Source organism: Penicillium argentinense (genome assembly GCF_028826775.1).
Source record: "Penicillium argentinense strain IBT 30761 chromosome Unknown utg000005l_segment0_segment0, whole genome shotgun sequence".
In the NCBI taxonomy this organism is placed as follows: Eukaryota; Fungi; Ascomycota; class Eurotiomycetes; order Eurotiales; family Aspergillaceae; genus Penicillium; species Penicillium argentinense.
In genome coordinates, this window is record NW_026622664.1 from 3,806,823 (window position 1) to 3,824,619 (window position 17,797).

Sequence of the window (17,797 nt, forward strand, 5' to 3'; positions counted from 1 at the left end):
AACAAGGAGATCGCCATCGGCACGGCGGGAAGGGATCGCCAGATAATGGGGCTATTAGTTCGTATTGCAGATTTCCCGTGCCCGTCTTCTCCCAACGTGGTTTTATCTCGCGGAAATTCTCAGATGGATCGGCAAGTCAAACCTTGAACGACATCGGCAACGCCCTCTGTCATTAGATTGATATAAGAGAAGACACCAGCGTTCGTTCTTGGCTGTCCGTAACATCACAAATTGTCGATTTTGGTCACTCTGAGCAGGAATCGGCAGATATGGGTCTCCAAAGGCTTTCTTGGTTGGCTCTGGGCCTTCTATCGGCTCTGCATGTCGATGTCAGCTCGGCCGTTGCGTTGAAGCCCCTCGATCTTGTTCAGCATACCGGCCAGAAGGTATCTCGTGACAATGATTATTCGAAACTGGATCTCCTCAGCTCTGAGACTTTCCTCTGGGGTGGTAAGTTCAATCATTGAGTATTGTGGCAGGGTCCAATAGCCAATGTGTATAACAGGTTCGACTGGCAACAGCCGGTATGCCCTCGGAAATTTCACCACCTTCTATCCCGGCAAGCACGAGAACATCATCTCCTTGGAGAAGATTTACCCCATGCTCAAGTCGACCGAATGCACACCCCACAGCTTGACCATGAATTTCGACGACGACCAGGCCTACCGCTATGGTGCCAAAGCCTGGCAATGGGTCAACGATGAGAAGAACCGAACCTTTGTTCTCGTCGCCGGCCAAGGCCACTGCAACTGGAACGAAGACCGTCTCCCATTCGTCATCACTGATGTCGAATTCGACGATGCAAGCAACACCATCAAGGCAATTGGCCACGCCAGCGACTGGAAGAAGGTCTCTCACTCGTACGAGCTCTTCGTTGGAGGTCGTCCCGCTTCGAACAAGCGCGACTACGACGACAGCTATTCATTCGATGTCAACCACAATCTGCCTCTTAGCCACGTCCAGGTCGGCGATGGTGATATCAAGCTCTCGTACGACTGCTACGGCTGCGGAACCAAGGGAGAGTTTGAATTCGCCTTCCACATTTCCACCTGGATGGGAATTCCGAAGGATGTCGAGCTTGTCCTTTCGCCCCACGGCGTTGAAGCCGTCTTCGAGCCTCGTGTTGGTATCGTCGCCAATCTCCCTGGCGAGATCAGCAAGGAATATCCTCTGGGAACCATCCCCATCGATGGAATCTCTATCGCTGGTGGCATTTTGGATCTTGGCCCCGAACTTGAGTTCGGTTGGGGATTCTCTGCTGGTCCGCTGAAGGGCAGCGCCGGAATCACGACTGGAGGTACCCTCAGCCTCTCTGATTCGGCGTCGATGACCATCGACCTGCTGGACCCTGATGTTTCTCAGAATGGATGGGAGCCGAAATTCACCCCCAAGGAGTTTACTGTCGATGCTGCTCTGAGCGGATCTGTTGAACTGGACCTGTTTGCCAAGATCCAGCTTGCGCTGGAGGCTCTCGGTAAGACTGCGTTCTCATCGACTCTCATTGTGCTCGCTAACTCACTCGCTTCTAGACCATGGCTTCGATGTTGGTGTCAAGCTGCAGCCATTTGGTGGTGCAACTGTTTCGCTGGCAGCGAGTAAGTAGTAGCTCTTCTGGTTCGATGTGAAGAAAGAAGTCACTTACTGACCGACTCTAGATTCTGGCGATGCCTGCGTCGGGCAGGAAGGAAAGCACGAAGCTGTGAAGCTGCTGCCCTCTGTTGGCGCGGCGCTCATTGGAGAAGCCGCTGTCAAGGATGGGACCGAGAGTCCATTCCTGAGCGCAACGCTTGCCGTAAGTTCACCTGGGCTCGAGTCATGTGCTCGACTAACAAAACATGACCAGTCATACGTCTACACCTTGCCCACCTTCTGCACCGCCTTCAACGCTGGCCCAAGCCTTCCCACCGAATCCTTCTCTAGCGCTCCTCTCTACTCGATTCCCAGCTACTCGAAACCCTCCCCTCACTACTTGACATCCGCACCCCCATCATCGTTCCCTTCACCTCTGCCAACCATTCCCCACCCTTCGTCTTGGGATATTCCTTCATCGACTTCGGTGCCCTCGTCGTCGGCTTCTAAGCCCTCGTCTTCGATTCCCCTGCCGCCATCTTCGTTGCCCCCCGCTCATTCGTCCTCGGCTCCCCTTCCTCCATTGTCCACCCCTCTCTTTCCATCGTCTATTCCTGTTCCCCCACACTCCTCTATCCCAATGCCACCCCCTTCCTCTGTGACAACACCTCCTCAGCCTCCTCATTCTTCATCTGTGCCAGTCTCTGTGCCTAGCAGCGGGTCCAGCTCGAGCTCCATTATCCCCGTGGTCCGCCGACGACATGTCGCAAGACAGGCAAATCATGCCCATGCTTGAGACTGCCATTGAGTGCCTCGATCCAGGAGCAGGGTCTCCTAAATCTTTTACCTTCACTTACATGTTCTTTGTGTCTTCAATTTGTTTATATTCTACCAGACCACTTTTATTTCTTCGACATAGCCATTTAGAATTTGAGTTTCAGAAATTTGAATCCACTTCTGAAAGACTATTAAAAGCTTGTTCTCCTATGCAAGTAGATACATCGCCTGGATTAGATGTCGCTTGAAAAGAACTAAACACGTATCCACGTGACCCATCAGCGCTTCAGCAATTTGACTTCAAAATCAGGGTGTTCAAGGGTCAATTGACTCTCTGAATGCTTAACAAAATCTCTAATTGTTCGATCCAGGGTATGATAGGCCAATTATGACGCCACGGAATGAGTACTGGAATGCACGGAGGCAGAGTGCCAAGACATTCTAAATTGCCCAGTAGATCCGAATGCAAATCTGCCGAGCCAATACAAAAAGACTTCTGAAGCATTGCACCATTAGTAGCGCAATAGAATGATAGTCATGGTATCACAGAGTCCCCAGAACCGCTTATTATCACCTTATCTCGGGCCACCCATTAATTGAACTCATGGCGTGACATTGATGGCGTGACTCATCACATCATTTGACTCTCATGTCGAAAGCATAAATTCCACAAGCAGACAACGAGGACTGAGAGCTCATACAACCCAGGAAAATGACAAAATGAAAAGGCCACTTAGGGGGTTTTCAATTAAACACCATGTTTGTTTTCCGAAACATCTCCGAATAGACAGACACTTGATCCCATCTCCCCCTACACTCTACACCTTTCCCATTTGCAAAAATTTCAATAGACCACAATAATCCACGAAGATATCACCAACTACGTTCTGAATCTTCATACCCCAACCCCTTGCTCTGAATTGCGGCCTCCTCCATGATGCATTAAGGTTGGTGGGGCCGGGCTTAGTGCAACCCCCCGCATTTCAAACCCCCCCCGGGAGGTATGAGGTCACGAGTCACGCGAAGAGCTCCTCTTTGGCTCTCAGCTCAGCTGTGGCTATCTTCCCCTTTCCATCTCTCCCGCTCCCAAACATCTCACCCAAGAACCATCAGTACGCATCCCCGCCCACCAAGACATGAATTGCCCTACCCCAGACTAACCAGCGAGCAGTGACTCGCACTCACAAGGTCAATGACCGTGAATACCAGGCCGAGGGTGGCATCATGCCACCCCACGACAATCTCCCTCGCTTCTTCGGCCGATCCGGTCCAACCGACGCCGACCCAAAGAAAACAAAAAAAGATGGTGGCGGCAAGGGTAACTGGTAAATGCATCAACCCAACCTCATCATATACCGTCAACTCGATGGCTAACGCTCTTATTCTCCTTTCAGGGGTCGTGATGGCGAAGAAGTTCATGATTACGGATACACCTTTACCAATGCCCGCCGTCGCTCGAACAGCAGTACGCAAGGCCTCTCTGACTTCAGAACCAAGTTCGAAACCATCGACCCCGAGCCCGTGTTCGAAGAACAGGTTCACGGCGCCGAAGTCGAAAACGTGAATGAGGATACTGTGACCAAGGTTGAGAGTACAAGCAGCAGCAGTGCTAGCGTGGGCGACCAGAATGGGGTCAAGTTTTAGCGAGTCTGATTGATTCGTTTCTTTATTTAGTATACATTGTGTTAACACTTCATACAACTACGGGATTACGATGCCAATTGAATTCAGTACTTACCGGATTGATGATAGTGTATTATCTGTGCTCATGAATTAAAAAAGTAGCCCTGATACATTAATTATATGCTTGTATTGCCCTAGACGTAGATAAATGTTGATAATGCTGTCCTACGGAAGTTGGGTTCATAATGTGTTTCGGCCAACAGGATACCCGTGCAGAGGCGGGGTCGATGACTGCCCTTAGTCATATTATCCCGACTATGGAAGGTTGATAGGCTTACAATTGAAACAAGCATCTGAGGAAAGAGGAAATCCAGATATTTCGTAAATGCTACAAATACAAATCATCAAGCCTGCAGACCATTGAAACCTCTAGCACCGTCACTGACCATAGAAAAGAACCGCACCAGATTAAACAAACGTCAGTCGCGCCTTCTCTGAAGGGGAGGCGTCGGCACCATTCACACCATTAGATGCCTCCGGATCAAGCGAACCTAGGAGGTTCTGGTACCAGAAGTCGAGCTTTCCAGTTTCAATGTAATCACGTAGAATATCATCCTCCCGTTGCAAGTCGGTGGCGACACGGGCCCGTTGCTCAGGTCGGAAGCGCGAGACGAGGATGTCCGACTCGGAACCGGCCATCATAGCTTCGGCGGGGGAAAGGGGCTGGAAGAGTGACTTGTGGCGTGAATCCGTGCCTTCTACAGAAAATGTGAGACAAGTTCGAGTTTTTCTGACTTTCAAAGAGGACTTACCAGTGATGCAGGAAGACAAGGTCTTGAAAAGAGACGTGTCGCGAGTGGCACTGTCAGAATCACCATTGACTCCCTCGGCAGCCTTTCCACGGGCTTCCCAGTCATCCTTAATCATGCATCGTCGCCAGATCAACTTCCGCAATGCAGATACATAGGAGGGGTCCTGCTGGATGTAGCGACTGCGATCAAGAACCCGGAGAGCTTGATAGAATTCGTGGCCACAAAGGTCAGAGTCCACTTCTTCGGCGTTTTCAAAGGGACCGATCAGCGTGAGAATATCGATGAGTCCATCGGTGTCGGTGACATTTCGGTTGACAAGGGTGGATAAAGCGTCGCCCAAAATTTCATGAAGAGATGGACGATCTTCGGCAAGATAACCTCCTAAGGACTGTAAGGCCAGCTCTTGCTCGGCTTCCGGGTCGATTGCACCTTCGGTGAAGGCACGGATGTACCAGGATAGCTTGTCCTGGATTTCACCATTTGCAATACAATCATCGATACGACTGATGTCCTCCTGGAATGATGCAGTACTTCCCAAAGCAGGATTCTTCTCGCTTGCAGCCAGCTGGCTGAGCTTCGCCAGCGAAATCTGAACATGGCGGTTCCAGAGCTGTGTTTCGTTGCCGATGGCCAGGTTCTCCAGACATAAAGCAGCGGTTTCGTAATCTTCTTCGCCGATCACATCGTTCATCCAACTCAACTTAGCATATGCAGGGTGTTTGCGCAGGAAACGGGTCAACGGGCCTTGGTATTTCCTCATCATGAGCAATGGACCCGGATTTCCCATCGAAATCTTTCGTGTGAAGTATGCATCCGAAAAAGGCTCGCCGAACTTGTCGAAATAATGCGCAATCCGAATGTCAAGATCTGCAAAGGTGTACCCGATAGCAGGTGCACCGAAGACTGGAGTCTCCACCATGTCGGGTCGCGGGAGTCCCTTATTGACTATCTCCCTGACTTGGTTCGTCAACTCTAGGAGGAGTTCGACAAGAGCTACCATGTCACGGAAGCGTTCTGCCAGCACAATGGCGTCTTGCAGCTGATTGATTCCACCAAGTTTGAAAAGGTACCACTTACGGTCCTTAACAAACGATTGCTCGATCGACACACTCTCGTCCAGGAGTTTAGAATCGTCCTGTACAGCAAGCCAGCGTACTCGTTCGCGATGCATTTGGCCAAGGGCTCGCAGATGGCGTGAACAATTCGAGGCGAGTTTCTTTGCCATTTGGCCATCGGGCGTCTCCGCAGTGGATTTCTGCTGCAAATTGAGAGCCGCTTCCGTTTCGATGTCCAAAAGATCCGCTGTTTCGGTGTATGCCATTCGTCGAGAGGTCCAGAACTCGGGAAGAGTTTCATATCCATCAGCGAGCACACCGTCCTCCACAAAATCGTCACCGAGTCCATACATCGAAGCATGATCATCGCGATATCGGTAGGCGGTTTCCATGACAGAAAGGAAAAGCTCGCTGGCTTCCATAATCTGCTCCGAGTTCTTCCGGGACTGCTTAGTGCTGCCCTTCCGTGATTTAATGGAGTGTTTGATCCAGGGAATAATGTGCTCCATCTGGTAGGTGTCCTTCAAGAACCATTGCCGGACAGGATCGGTATCACCACTAGGGCGTGTCTTGAATTTGTCATTCATCGATTCAATGACCTGACCAAGGAGGAGGCCTTCATTTTTGGCTCTGAGAGTCTCTTCCAGTTTCCACAAAGCCCGCTGCGATGCAAGCTTCTCTGCACCCCAAAGCAATTCCCATCTAGCCGTGCGACCCAGAGGATTGCCCTTCTTCGACAGCAAAGATGCTAGATCACTCAACGCTTTTGCTCTGAGTCGCAGATTTTGATCGATTGAGATGGCGGTGCTCGGGATAAATCGTGTCTCGGACTGGAGAAGCTCTTCGCAAATTTCCAGAGACGCTTGCTCAATTTCTTCGGGGGGAAAATTGAGACCACCATCGCCGATCAGGTTCAATGGGTTCTTTGCCATGGTACCAAAGAAGATAGCTTGCTCAAGTTTGTGCTTGGCTGTAACAGGGCCTTCCTCCACCTCGCGTGCCGTGGAGTATTGAGGAACCACGTCAACTCGAACGACACCAAAGTTTCGAACCATCATCACGCACGAGGAACCCTCTTCATCATCATCAGTTCTTTCCTCTGTGCCATAACCCAAGATTTCGAACTCTTTGCCAGATCGGAGGTGAATAGTGTCCTGGAATGGTAGAGCTAGTTTCTCGGTGTCGTGAAGCAGCTGGGTAGTCGGAGATTCATCGACAGTCGTGAGAGAAAGAACAATGAGCGATTGACCGATGTAGATAAAAGCAGTATCACCCGGTCGCGAGACCAAAATTTTCGGTTTGACATCTTGGTTAATGGTGGGGATGCTTTGCAGGCTCACAGTGTAGGTGGACTGAACCCGGGCGTCGTTTCCAGATAGTTGGAGCTGAATGATAAACATTGTCTTAGCTTCCAGAGATTGAGGCGTGCTAACAGCGACGAAAAGACTCCAAGATTCGTCGGAGTCCTGCTCATCAGAGGACTGGGTAGAGAAAGCGAAATCCAAGATCTTGAGATCGAGGTCGTTCACAGTTTTCATACTTGAAGGGAGCGATGCCGCAATCTCGTCCTTAACATCGAACTTCTTCTTCAACGCTGTTCCATGATGCCAGTGGGTGTCCCAGATCTCCACCAGACCAGTTGAAGTTGCAACGATCACATCACGTTGGCCACGCTGGCGAGAGCCACCAGGATGAACAGCGGTGACTTCCTTTCTCCAGTAACCTCCACCGAGGACATTCTTGAGTCCACCGAGCAGTCCACCTCCGTTGCCCCCAGAACTCCTGAGGAAATTGACCAGGACGGATGGCTTGCCCTGTGAGTCTCGAAGAGTCACATGCGCCACTCTTCCACTAGAAAACATGACGATGATTCCTGAGGGTTCACAATTCATAATTTCGATGGCGTATTCCCCGGAGAGCATGCCGGAGGTTGAACCTTGAATACCATATTGCTTCTGTCGAGACAAAGCCAGGGATGCAGCACTGGAAACAGTCTCCCAGTATATGATTCGACCAGTTGAGGGAATCATGACTAAGAGACCAGGGTGCTCTCCAGTAGCGGTAGACAACAAAACACCCAGCGGCACCGGGCCGTATGGATCTCTGCATGATTCGGGGATCGATACCGTGAACGTTTCCGAAGGTGATGGGGACGATGTAGCGACTGAGTAGGGCCATACGATGGCATGCGAGTGTGTCAGGGCAAGGGCGTGATCCTGGCCAGGTGCAAAAAAGCACTTCAGTGGATCTGCGACTCAAAAAGTTAGTCGTGTTGTCGCAGAACAACATATGCAGAAATAATTACCTGACTGCGAGCCTCGAATCTGGTCAGGGAGAGCTGGGAGTTGGTTGACGGTGTAGTAATCTGTGCTTGACTATTTTCTGCGGTGTTAGCAATCATTCCTTGCGCCTATATTGTGATCTCCGTGACGAGCTAGCGGCCAGGCAAGGGACAACTCACCAGTACAACTGTCCCCTCAGAGTCGGCCTTGGGTCCTTCACTCGGCTTCGCGCCTCGAAAAGGTAGATGCAGGTCGCCGCCTGTGGGGTCCATAGCAAGGTCGTAATCGTTGGACTGGGCCGCGGCCGCGGGCTGAATCTCTGCGCCATTGTCCTTCAAACTCGCAGAGGTAGTGTCGCCGGATTGCCGCAGTACGGAACGCTGTCTTTTCGCTTTCGGGGGTCCATTCGAGTCGTCGGAGCCGGTTCTCTGGCGGCGTCGAGAGCCGCGAGTGGCTCGGGGGACGAACATTTTTCGGATCCTTTCGCAGCCCTTCACATTACACTGGCCAAAGCCAGGAGGGAGAGTGAAAGGGTTATCCGGGGGAAATGCGCCTCGGATCAGCTAGAGGAAGGGCAATGGGCTGGCGATCGAAGGATGAGCTTGGAGCACTGGTGTGAATGGTAAATAACAAAGTGTTTGGCGTTCTGCCCAGGCGGTGAGTGCGATCGCGCTCAAGCTGAGGCGGAATGCGGCAGAGCTCCAATGCAATTGGTGCCTGAGGCACTAATACAACCTGCAGGGTTAGTTAACTAGGTCAACAACTGCATAGAGATAGTAGGACCGACAGATCAATTTTAAGCAAGTTCGTAATGCAACTTGAGAACCTAGAAATTGATCTGATCATGAATCACCTAGTCACTCAATTCGCCAAAAATTTTTTAACAACGTTCTCAACATTAGTGTACTGATAACCCCCGGACTTGTTGAAATAACTCGTTGAAATAACTCTATTCATGCTTAAAAACATGAAAATATATATACATGACACCACTTTAATGCTGTGAGAATCCATCAGCATTTTTAAGTTTTTGTAAATCAGACTAGGACCATATGAATCTCGTCTATTCCGACCATACGGTAATTCGCGGTCTGGGACTGGACAAGTGCCGCATCTCGGGCCCGATTCCCCCGATAAGCGGAACCGAAGAGGCTCACGTGAATCCCCAGCCCCACGCCGGCCTGGGGAACTCGGAAGGAGGTGGACGGTTTTATGCTTGGTCTTCTGTCCTCATTTCGACGTGTGGCCTTCATCCGGGAGCCTGCGACAATCACGATGATCATATGCTGTGTCGGGTCTTGACGAAGGCCAGAGTCGCCCCACACGCAGTCCTATTATGCTCTCGGCTACCTCAATGAATTCAAGGCGTCACCTGTGGGGATTGAATTCCCCAGCGATGGCCGGGGCTCTCAGATCGATAACCCGGTCCTCTCTACCTAGGAGAGAGTTGCATACTGCTCTCTTTTTCCCAGGTGTGTATATTCTCCCTTGTTGCGACAAAGCTGTCTCGTGCTAAATGACGTATAGGGCATGGAGTACAGCGGGTGGGCATGGCGGATACCTGGATGGATCGTTCCCCCGGACCACAAACAGACTCTTGGATGAAATGGATTCTATCCTGGGGTTCAACCTATCGCGTATCATATCCGATGGACCAAATTCGAAATTAAACAAAACAGAGAATGCGCAGCCCGCCATCATGGCCATATCCGTTCTTATTCTCCGCATACTGGAAAATGAATTCGGGTTGGATACTAGATCGCGAGTCGACGTGACTCTAGGGCACAGTCTTGGAGAGTTCACGGCACTAGTCGCCGGTGGCTATCTTCAATTTCCTGACGCGCTCAAGCTGGTGCGACACCGAGCCGAAGTAATGGCACGATGTACCAAAGAAATGGTCGAACACTCCGGTGAAACATATGGAATGGTAGCATTGATATGTGAACCCGAACATCTCGAAAGCCTCCTCAGAACTGTTCAGGAGTTCCTTGGGCTAGGAGCCGACGACACAATCCAAGCCCCATCGATCCAACAAGTCATGGTAGCGAACATCAATTCGCCGAATCAAATTGTTCTCAGTGGCAGCATTGAACGGATACGGACTCTCCTTGTCCAGCTGCGCCAATTTGGGGGACATGATCCCCGTGCCGTGAGACTCAAAAGCGAGAGCCCCTTTCACAGTCCTGTGATGTTTCCCGCTACTGAATACATGCGATCCGCTCTCGAAGAAGTCAATATTACTTTCCCTGGCAGAATGCCTTGTATCTCGAATGTCTCGGCACTGCCGTTCCAGTCGAAGCAAGACCTGAAGAACCTCCTGTCGCGACAATGTACCGATACGGTGAGATGGTGGGACAGTGTCCGTTATCTCCATCAGGAAGAGGGCGTGAGACGTTGGATTGGTATTGGACCTGGAAAGGTAGGTCGAAATTTGGTCGGAAAAGAAGTTGGAAGAGTAAACGCCAAGGGAGGTGGTGTATGGGCTGTTTGCAATCCCAAAGAAATGGAGGACATGATTGTGGCATTGGAACAAACCGAGTCGGAAGTCAGAAATCATTGAGCCATTTTGAAGTTATATATGGACGCGCACTCGATTTCTCTGTAATTCTATGCACCTCTCGTGCCTTATTGATGACAGTATACTCCAAGAGTTTCTTAAAAGCAATTTAATTATATTCATGCGAACGGGAAAGGTCTTTTTATTACTATTAATGGTATCTATGCGGCGGCACCAGGAATCCAAGTTTCGCCAATGCGCTGGACTTCGGCGATGAATTTCGGATTTGAGATGGGTAGAGAATTGGAAGCCGAGCTTGCAGCTGAGCCTGGCGCCGGCGCGTGGTCATCGGGGGAGTAGAAGGGGTTCTGCAATAGCTGAATGTATGCGCTCTGAAGAGCTCGGAACGCCTAGTTCATCCATGGTCAGTCAACCATCTTTGAAGAAACGGAGAGCTCGTCTACTCACTGGCTTCACATCCGCGTCCCTCAAGCCGCTAACTGCAGAGCCCGTTGGTTTTCCATTACTGGCATTCTCCTGACCAAAAAGGTCCACGATAATCAGCAGCTTGACACCCGTTGTTGTGAGCCAGCCGTAAACTGCTAGCCTCTCGTCAATGGCATGTAGGAGACCGAGATCTTGGTCGATAGATGTGTGTTTGCGCCGGATCTCGAAAATGTCAAGGCACGAATTTAATAGGAAGGAGAATTCAATCGTAGAATCTGTGTATGGAGGGAAGAGGGAGATGTGAAGCGGGTTGTCCTGGATCGAAGTCAGCTCAGAACTGGAAAGCATCAGCAAGAGAGGGCATTCGTACAGATTTTCCGATCACGCCAATGCAGGCAATCTTTGGTCCAGCCATACTGTTGCGTTCAATGCCAAAAGGCGGTTCCCGTGTGTTCAGAGTTGGAGGGGCAACTTGTTTGGACTGCGTTCTCCTTTCCAAACTACGCCGGCCACTGTTGCCGCAGACTAGGTAATAGTCGGTTATGAATGAGCGCTCAAGTGTGGGCTAGAGGAACGGACCGACTTATCAATTCGTTTGCCGAGAATGTGTAAGGAAATGGAGTGATAGACGGAGCTTCAACTCTAGCCCGCATATCATCGATAGCTGGCGATAGCGGAACTGACAACTGACGCCTTATTCCAGCCTTGCGGCCTCATTTGTAAGGCCACATTAGAGAGCCAATCACCGTGGCTCCGATTCTTTTTGCAAGCGTTTCACCGCCTTTACCATACGCGACACAGGAACGGAAAAATAACGCCTATCCACCAATCACTTTCTCCAGAATAGCTTACCTGATCGAGCGTCATATTACCGATTCCACCCGGCAAAAGTCCTCCCCTACCCAGAGAGGACCGCCACCTGTGAAGCTGCCCGGGTTCAGACTCGCCAACTCCGTGAGACTATAATCATGATGCCCATGGCGCGACCCGCCATCTCTGGCGCTTTGAGTGGTATGCCTTCTCTATCCTCAATGCCGCGAGCTGCACTAACCCGCCCAACAGCGCGTTCCCGACTGGCAACATGCCTTCCTCGCGCCCAGCCCATTGCCGCCCTGTCGACCTCGTCTGCGAAATCGGCTACTGCTCTTGAGCAGCAGTCATCAGGAAAGAACCTGACTGCCTCCGGCAAGGTTCGCCAGGAGGTGCCTCTCCTCACCCAGGAGCCCAAGAAGGGTGCCATGCAATATGTCTTGTTCGTTTGACCTCGGCCATATATCCCTCACAGCCCGCCACGGAACCCCCCTTGCTAACATCAATCGAACAGGACTACCCTCGATCAAGTTACCAACTGGGCCCGTCAGTCCTCGCTGTGGCCCATGACCTTCGGTCTGGCCTGCTGCGCCATCGAGATGATGCACCTTTCAACCCCCCGCTATGATCAGGATCGTCTCGGTATCATTTTCCGTGCCTCTCCTCGCCAGTCCGACGTTATGATTGTCGCCGGTACTCTCACCAACAAGATGGCTCCTGCTCTGCGCCAGGTTTACGATCAGATGCCCGATCCCCGTTGGGTCATCTCAATGGGTAGCTGCGCCAACGGTGGTGGCTACTACCACTACAGTTATTCGGTTGTCCGTGGTTGCGATCGTATCGTGCCCGTCGATGTTTATGTTCCTGGATGTGAGTTTTCACCTACTTTTGTATTTTCTATCGTAACTCTCCCTAACCTGATTCAATGCAGGCCCTCCTACCTCCGAAGCCCTGATGTACGGTATCTTCCAGCTCCAGAAGAAGATGCGCCACACTCGCATCACCCGCATGTGGTACCGCCGCTAAGCAATTTATAAACCGCTATTTTTTGATATCTTTTGGTTCCGTTAGACACGGTGGATTCAAAATGCATACCAAGCCATCGTGGAGTCCTTGTGTTCTATTACTGTATATTTTGGCCTCTGGTTGTGACTCCAATTTCCTTGATTAGTCGAATGAATTTTCTCAGAATTTCCGTCTTTTGGATTTCACAGATGATCTATTCATCATCAAGATACTGGGAGCCGACTGGTCGGTCGACATTCGGAGGCGTTTGGTACTCCATGTTCTATCCCTCAGCGGTTTACATCACCATGCACACAGGGCAAAACATGTCTTTGTCATGCTGTTCAAGTATAATATGCTGTTTGGCTTTTTGCTTTGGATCGCATCTACCATAATACATGATCGCGCTTCCTCCGAGGATAATATCAACCTTTTTGTGGACCAGAATGTACAGATTTATCTTCATCTATTTCCTTTCCAGGGTCAATGTTCCAGTCCTCAAACAGCCGTTTAGCCATTGACCATAACACCGCCGTTGGGATGCAGACACTGCCCAGAGATATAACTACTATCCTGGCTTGCAAGGAAGACAAAGCAAGTTGCAACCTCACTCGGTTGTCCCGGTCGACCGATCGGCACAGCATGGAATTGCTCCATTGCACCAGTTTGCATCGTCGCTGGGATAAGCGGAGTCCAAACTAGCCGATGGGATTAGAGCATGATCTCAAGGGGCATCACTTCAGGCGGAAGACTTACTCGGACCTGGGCAAACACAATTAACACGAATTCCTTTCTTCACCTGCTGATTCGAAAGAGCGCGTGTGAACGCCACGATGGAACCCTTGGTAGACGTATAGTCTAATAGATCACCTCGACCAATGTACGGGTTAACAGAGGCACAATTGATGATAGTTGAGCCTTGCTTCATATGCGGCAGAGAATATTTCGAAAGATAGAAGAACGGGTGGATATTCGTATCAAACGTTTTCTCCCATTGATCCCTAGTCGTCAATCTATTAGCCATCTGTCCAACCTCTCACGAGGTCCCCTCTCCCGATAGACCCTCCAAAAGGTCAACTTACTCGTCAAGTTCACTGATATCACTCAGCATATTTTGGAAAGCAGCGTTGTTAACCAAGATGTCGATTCCACCCATATTCTGAACCGCCATATCGATGATCTTCTTGCAATTTTCCTTCTTGCGAATATCAATTGCAAGACAATGACATTGCTGACCAGCCTGCTCGACGAGCTTCTTCGTCTCTTTGGCGTCTGTTTCTTCTTCGGGGAGGTATACAATCAGGCTGGATGCACCCTCCATGGCGAATAAGATTGCACAAGCTCGTCCAATACCAGAGTCACCGCCAGTGATAATGGCTCTTTTTCCTTCAAGCTTGCCGGCCGCCTTGTACGTCTGATATCCTCCGTCTTCGGTTGGGATCTGCATAGAGACTGGCTTGGGGTTTTCCATATCTGCCTGCAAGCCAGGCATTTTCAGATGCTGGATGGGAATCTTGTGGCCTATTACTTTTGTTAGCGCTGAGCAAGAACATCGCTGTTCTCATCTCACCTGGCTGGAATTGAGACTTTGAGCCACTGGCTGGTCTTTCGGTGTACTGTGCAGCTGAAGGCATGATGGGCAATTGCGATCCTTAACAAAAATTGAGAACGAGCCAGTTGTAATAGGATGCAGTTAAGGATATCAATCGGAGTTGGCGATGGTCCGAATAACGTAAAGGAGGACTGCATTCAGATTCCTGGCACGCCTCTATTTAAGCAACTGATGGATCTTTCCGTCACAATGACATTCGAAACTATTTGTCTACCCGGTACAATACTAGGGTAGAAGGAAATCAGGGCCACCAAGCATATGTTGTGCCTGACTTTCCACTTATAGCTACGCTCTGGCAAATTCGATGGCAAGGGGCATATAGAAGTGGCAGACATTAAGCCTGGGAGGGTCTAGAAGCTGGAGCGATTCACGTGGGTGCTTTCATCTGAGATGAGTGGGTGTGGCTACAACTTGCCACATCGGGACGGATGGCAAATCTGCTAGTCCGACAATATGATGGTGACTTGTCGTCATTCCCAACATATCTGACAATGTATTGCAACTTATCTAGTTGCATATAAGTAGTATAGCGAGAACAATGAGCGCAAATAAGCCTGGGGGTTTGTTGCTTACATGTTGATAGAATACAGACGGATAAAGATGCTGGACCACAAGAATGACTTGAGCCAACTAGAAAATTCAATTTTTCAGGATGAATGTGGCGTCGAATGTTTTAGTGATACAATTCAATTAGAATCCTGACTGGACTTGACTTTATTCAAACTGAGAATACTTTTGAGAAATTGATATTTCATGGTTGCGGCGTGCCAGACAGACTTGAACGTTTTGGACGGAAGACATCACGTGGATCTGCCTATTTTGGACCTCGAAAGGCAGTCATAGTACCTCAGATTAGCTGAGCTATGCTCAGTAATGATAATTCTTCTACAGTATATTTAATTGTTTCAATTATTCAATTATTTGGTATTGCACGATGTGCCCATTTTCTATGCGATCCTTATCTTATCATTGACGGTCGTGATTGGCTCCGGGCCTGTACAATTTTTCTTCGCGGCTTTCGAGTTCGTCCGCTTCGGAACAACTCGCCCAACGCAAACGCCTACGCTCCTCCCAAAACACCTCAAAATGGTGAAACGGAAGAAGAGCTCCGACGCTGTCAGCACAGTGGCAACAGCCACCAACAATGACCTCCCTTCAGCGCTATCCACTCCCTGGACCTTCCTCCAGCCCTCCGCAGACCTGCACGCCCTACTCGCAGACTCTGCGAAACGAATTCTCGACCCGCTCGCTACCTCCGTCGTAGACGAGCAAACCATCCGGAAGCAGCTTAACAGAAAGCGCAAGCGAACAGAGCCTGAGTCGACCGCGCCGCCTCTCCAACTGAAGAACCTCTATGTGGACGGCTTCACATCGAACCAAGTATGGGAACAAGCGACACGCATTCTGGAGTCTGCTGGGGGCGAGATTGAAAGGGACGTTGCCCTCCTGTCTCAGTACGGTGGACTTGCGTCGTCAGATGAGGAGTTGGGTTCCTTGGAAGGCTCTGGTCCCGAAGATATTGGATCTGAGAGCGATGGTGCCGAGAGCATGTCAGATGCTTTCTCGGAGGAGGAGGAGGAGGAGGAGGAGGAGGAGGGTGAAGACCTTGAAGACAACGGCTCTGATGCAGAGCTGGAGGCTGGATCCGATATCGACGACGAGGAATTGGACGACGCTGAGGCGATCGAGGAGGAGAAACTAAGCGATGAAGAAGGCTCGGATGCCTCTGAAGAGGAGGATGTTGGCACCTACACTGAAGACAAGTTCGGATTGAACGATGGATTCTTCTCTATCGACGATTTCAACAAGCAGACTGAATTGCTAGAGAGACAAGATATGAAGGGTGGTGCCGATGATGATGACGATGATGAAGAGGAGGAAGTCAACTGGCACGCGGACCCCTTCGTTGCTGGCGATGCCCTGCCTAACGCCAAGAAGGTAGATGTTGGGGCGACTGGCGGAGACGATGATATGGAAGACGACGACAGCGAAGAAGACGGCCCAACATTTGGCAATGCCGATCTCAATGCCGACTCCGACGACGATGACGATGCCGAGCCTGACGTTGACCCCGAAGCGACCAGTTACGGCGACACAAGTAACGTCCGATATGCCGACTTCTTTGCGCCGCCGCCCCGCAAAGCTTCGTCCAAGCGATCACGCGCTCTCCCAAAGACCCAGCCAGCTCAAAACATTACCGATGACGATGTCAACCGCGCTATGGCTGATGTCCGACGAGATCTTTTCGATGACGAGGAAGAGGTGGAAGAAGAAGACATCGAAATGGGCGAGGATGGCGAGCCCCAGGGTCCGCGCTCAACACACGAGAAGCAAAGAGCCAAGATTGCGGATGAGATTCGCCGATTAGAAGCCGCCAATGTTGCGAAGAAGGAGTGGACAATGGCCGGTGAAGCACGAGCCGTGGAGCGACCTGTCAACTCGCTCATTGAAGAGGATCTTGACTTCGAGCGTGTAGGCAAGCCTGTTCCTGTCGTGACGAACGAGACCAGCGAGGACATCGAGGAACTTGTCAAGCGTCGCATTCTCGCCAACGAGTTTGACGAGGTCATTCGTCGTCGCCCCGGCGCTGGTGACAACAAGGCTCAACGCCGCGCCAGATTTGAGCTGGAAGATACCAAGCCGCAACAGAGTCTGGCCGAGATGTACGAAACCGACCACCTGCGCGCCAACGACCCGAACTTCGTCGATACCAAGGACAAGAAGCTTGCGCGGGAGCATGCCGAGATCCAGAATCTCTGGAAGGAGGTCAGCTCTCAATTGGATACTCTGTGCAACTGGCACTACAAGCCCAAGACACCTCAGGCCAACATCAACGTTGTCACCGATGCGCCAACTATCATGATGGAAGATGCCCGTCCTACGGTTGGCAGTGCCGCTGGTGGACCCTCAGCTCTTGCACCCCAGGAGGTCTACGCTCCTGGCGACGATGGCAAGGTTGTTGGAGAAGTTGTGCTCAAGACTGGCGCCTCTATTTCCAAAGATGAGATGAGTCGGGAGGAGAAGGCTCGCAAGAGGAGACAGAACAAGGCCCAGCACAAGGCCAGCGACAAGTCTTCTTCTGGATCTCAGGGCAAGACTGCAGAGAAGCAGCAGCTCGTGTCGGACTTGAAGAAGGGTGGTGTCAAGGTTATCGACAAGGAAGGCAAGGTCACCAATATGGATGGTGACAAGGCCCGTCCCGGCCACAAGAACAAGGGCGATACATTTAAGCTGTGAAAGCTGTAAAAATCTATGGTGATGGGAGTTGTGGAGCACATATGTATAGCATTCTGAGTTCATCATTTGGA

At 50.7% G+C, this 17,797-nt stretch overlaps 8 protein-coding genes across 8 annotated transcripts; 5 read left to right on the forward strand and 3 right to left on the reverse strand.

Annotated features, from left to right (window-relative positions):
- Positions 1–269: 269 nt before the first annotated feature.
- N7532_006211 (uncharacterized protein) lies at positions 270–2,365 on the forward strand (the record flags this gene model as incomplete). Its single annotated transcript, XM_056618705.1, has 5 exons — positions 270–450; positions 506–1,474; positions 1,530–1,595; positions 1,656–1,792; positions 1,844–2,365. 5 exons carry the CDS (start codon positions 270–272, stop codon positions 2,363–2,365), a joined length of 1,875 nt encoding a protein of 624 aa, XP_056474864.1.
- Positions 2,366–3,349: 984 nt separating this feature from the next.
- N7532_006212 (uncharacterized protein) lies at positions 3,350–3,990 on the forward strand (the record flags this gene model as incomplete). The annotated part of the gene is made up of 3 exons (XM_056618706.1): positions 3,350–3,458; positions 3,518–3,671; positions 3,741–3,990. 3 exons carry the CDS (start codon positions 3,350–3,352, stop codon positions 3,988–3,990), a joined length of 513 nt encoding a protein of 170 aa, XP_056474865.1.
- A 447-nt stretch (positions 3,991–4,437) lies between these two features.
- Positions 4,438–8,588, reverse strand: N7532_006213 (putative nuclear pore complex subunit Nup133; the record flags this gene model as incomplete). The annotated part of the gene is made up of 4 exons (XM_056618707.1): positions 4,438–4,727; positions 4,782–8,084; positions 8,142–8,211; positions 8,298–8,588. 4 exons carry the CDS (start codon positions 8,586–8,588, stop codon positions 4,438–4,440), a joined length of 3,954 nt encoding a protein of 1,317 aa, XP_056474866.1.
- A 1,136-nt stretch (positions 8,589–9,724) lies between these two features.
- N7532_006214 (ACP S-malonyltransferase) lies at positions 9,725–10,678 on the forward strand (the record flags this gene model as incomplete). The annotated part of the gene is made up of 1 exon (XM_056618708.1): positions 9,725–10,678. One exon carries the CDS (start codon positions 9,725–9,727, stop codon positions 10,676–10,678), a length of 954 nt encoding a protein of 317 aa, XP_056474867.1.
- Positions 10,679–10,836: 158 nt separating this feature from the next.
- On the reverse strand, positions 10,837–11,477 carry N7532_006215 (uncharacterized protein; the record flags this gene model as incomplete). The annotated part of the gene is made up of 3 exons (XM_056618709.1): positions 10,837–11,025; positions 11,084–11,377; positions 11,433–11,477. 3 exons carry the CDS (start codon positions 11,475–11,477, stop codon positions 10,837–10,839), a joined length of 528 nt encoding a protein of 175 aa, XP_056474868.1.
- A 553-nt stretch (positions 11,478–12,030) lies between these two features.
- N7532_006216 (NuoB/complex I 20 kDa subunit family protein) lies at positions 12,031–12,898 on the forward strand (the record flags this gene model as incomplete). Its single annotated transcript, XM_056618710.1, has 4 exons — positions 12,031–12,073; positions 12,125–12,314; positions 12,387–12,742; positions 12,804–12,898. The coding sequence occupies 4 exons, from the start codon at positions 12,031–12,033 to the stop codon at positions 12,896–12,898; spliced, it is 684 nt and encodes a 227-aa protein (XP_056474869.1).
- Positions 12,899–13,387: 489 nt separating this feature from the next.
- N7532_006217 (oxidoreductase, short-chain dehydrogenase/reductase family) lies at positions 13,388–14,511 on the reverse strand (the record flags this gene model as incomplete). The annotated part of the gene is made up of 4 exons (XM_056618711.1): positions 13,388–13,575; positions 13,634–13,878; positions 13,960–14,398; positions 14,448–14,511. The coding sequence occupies 4 exons, from the start codon at positions 14,509–14,511 to the stop codon at positions 13,388–13,390; spliced, it is 936 nt and encodes a 311-aa protein (XP_056474870.1).
- Positions 14,512–15,575: 1,064 nt separating this feature from the next.
- On the forward strand, positions 15,576–17,726 carry N7532_006218 (rRNA-processing protein MPP10; the record flags this gene model as incomplete). Its single annotated transcript, XM_056618712.1, has 1 exon — positions 15,576–17,726. One exon carries the CDS (start codon positions 15,576–15,578, stop codon positions 17,724–17,726), a length of 2,151 nt encoding a protein of 716 aa, XP_056474871.1.
- Between the last annotated feature and the right edge of the window lie 71 nt (positions 17,727–17,797).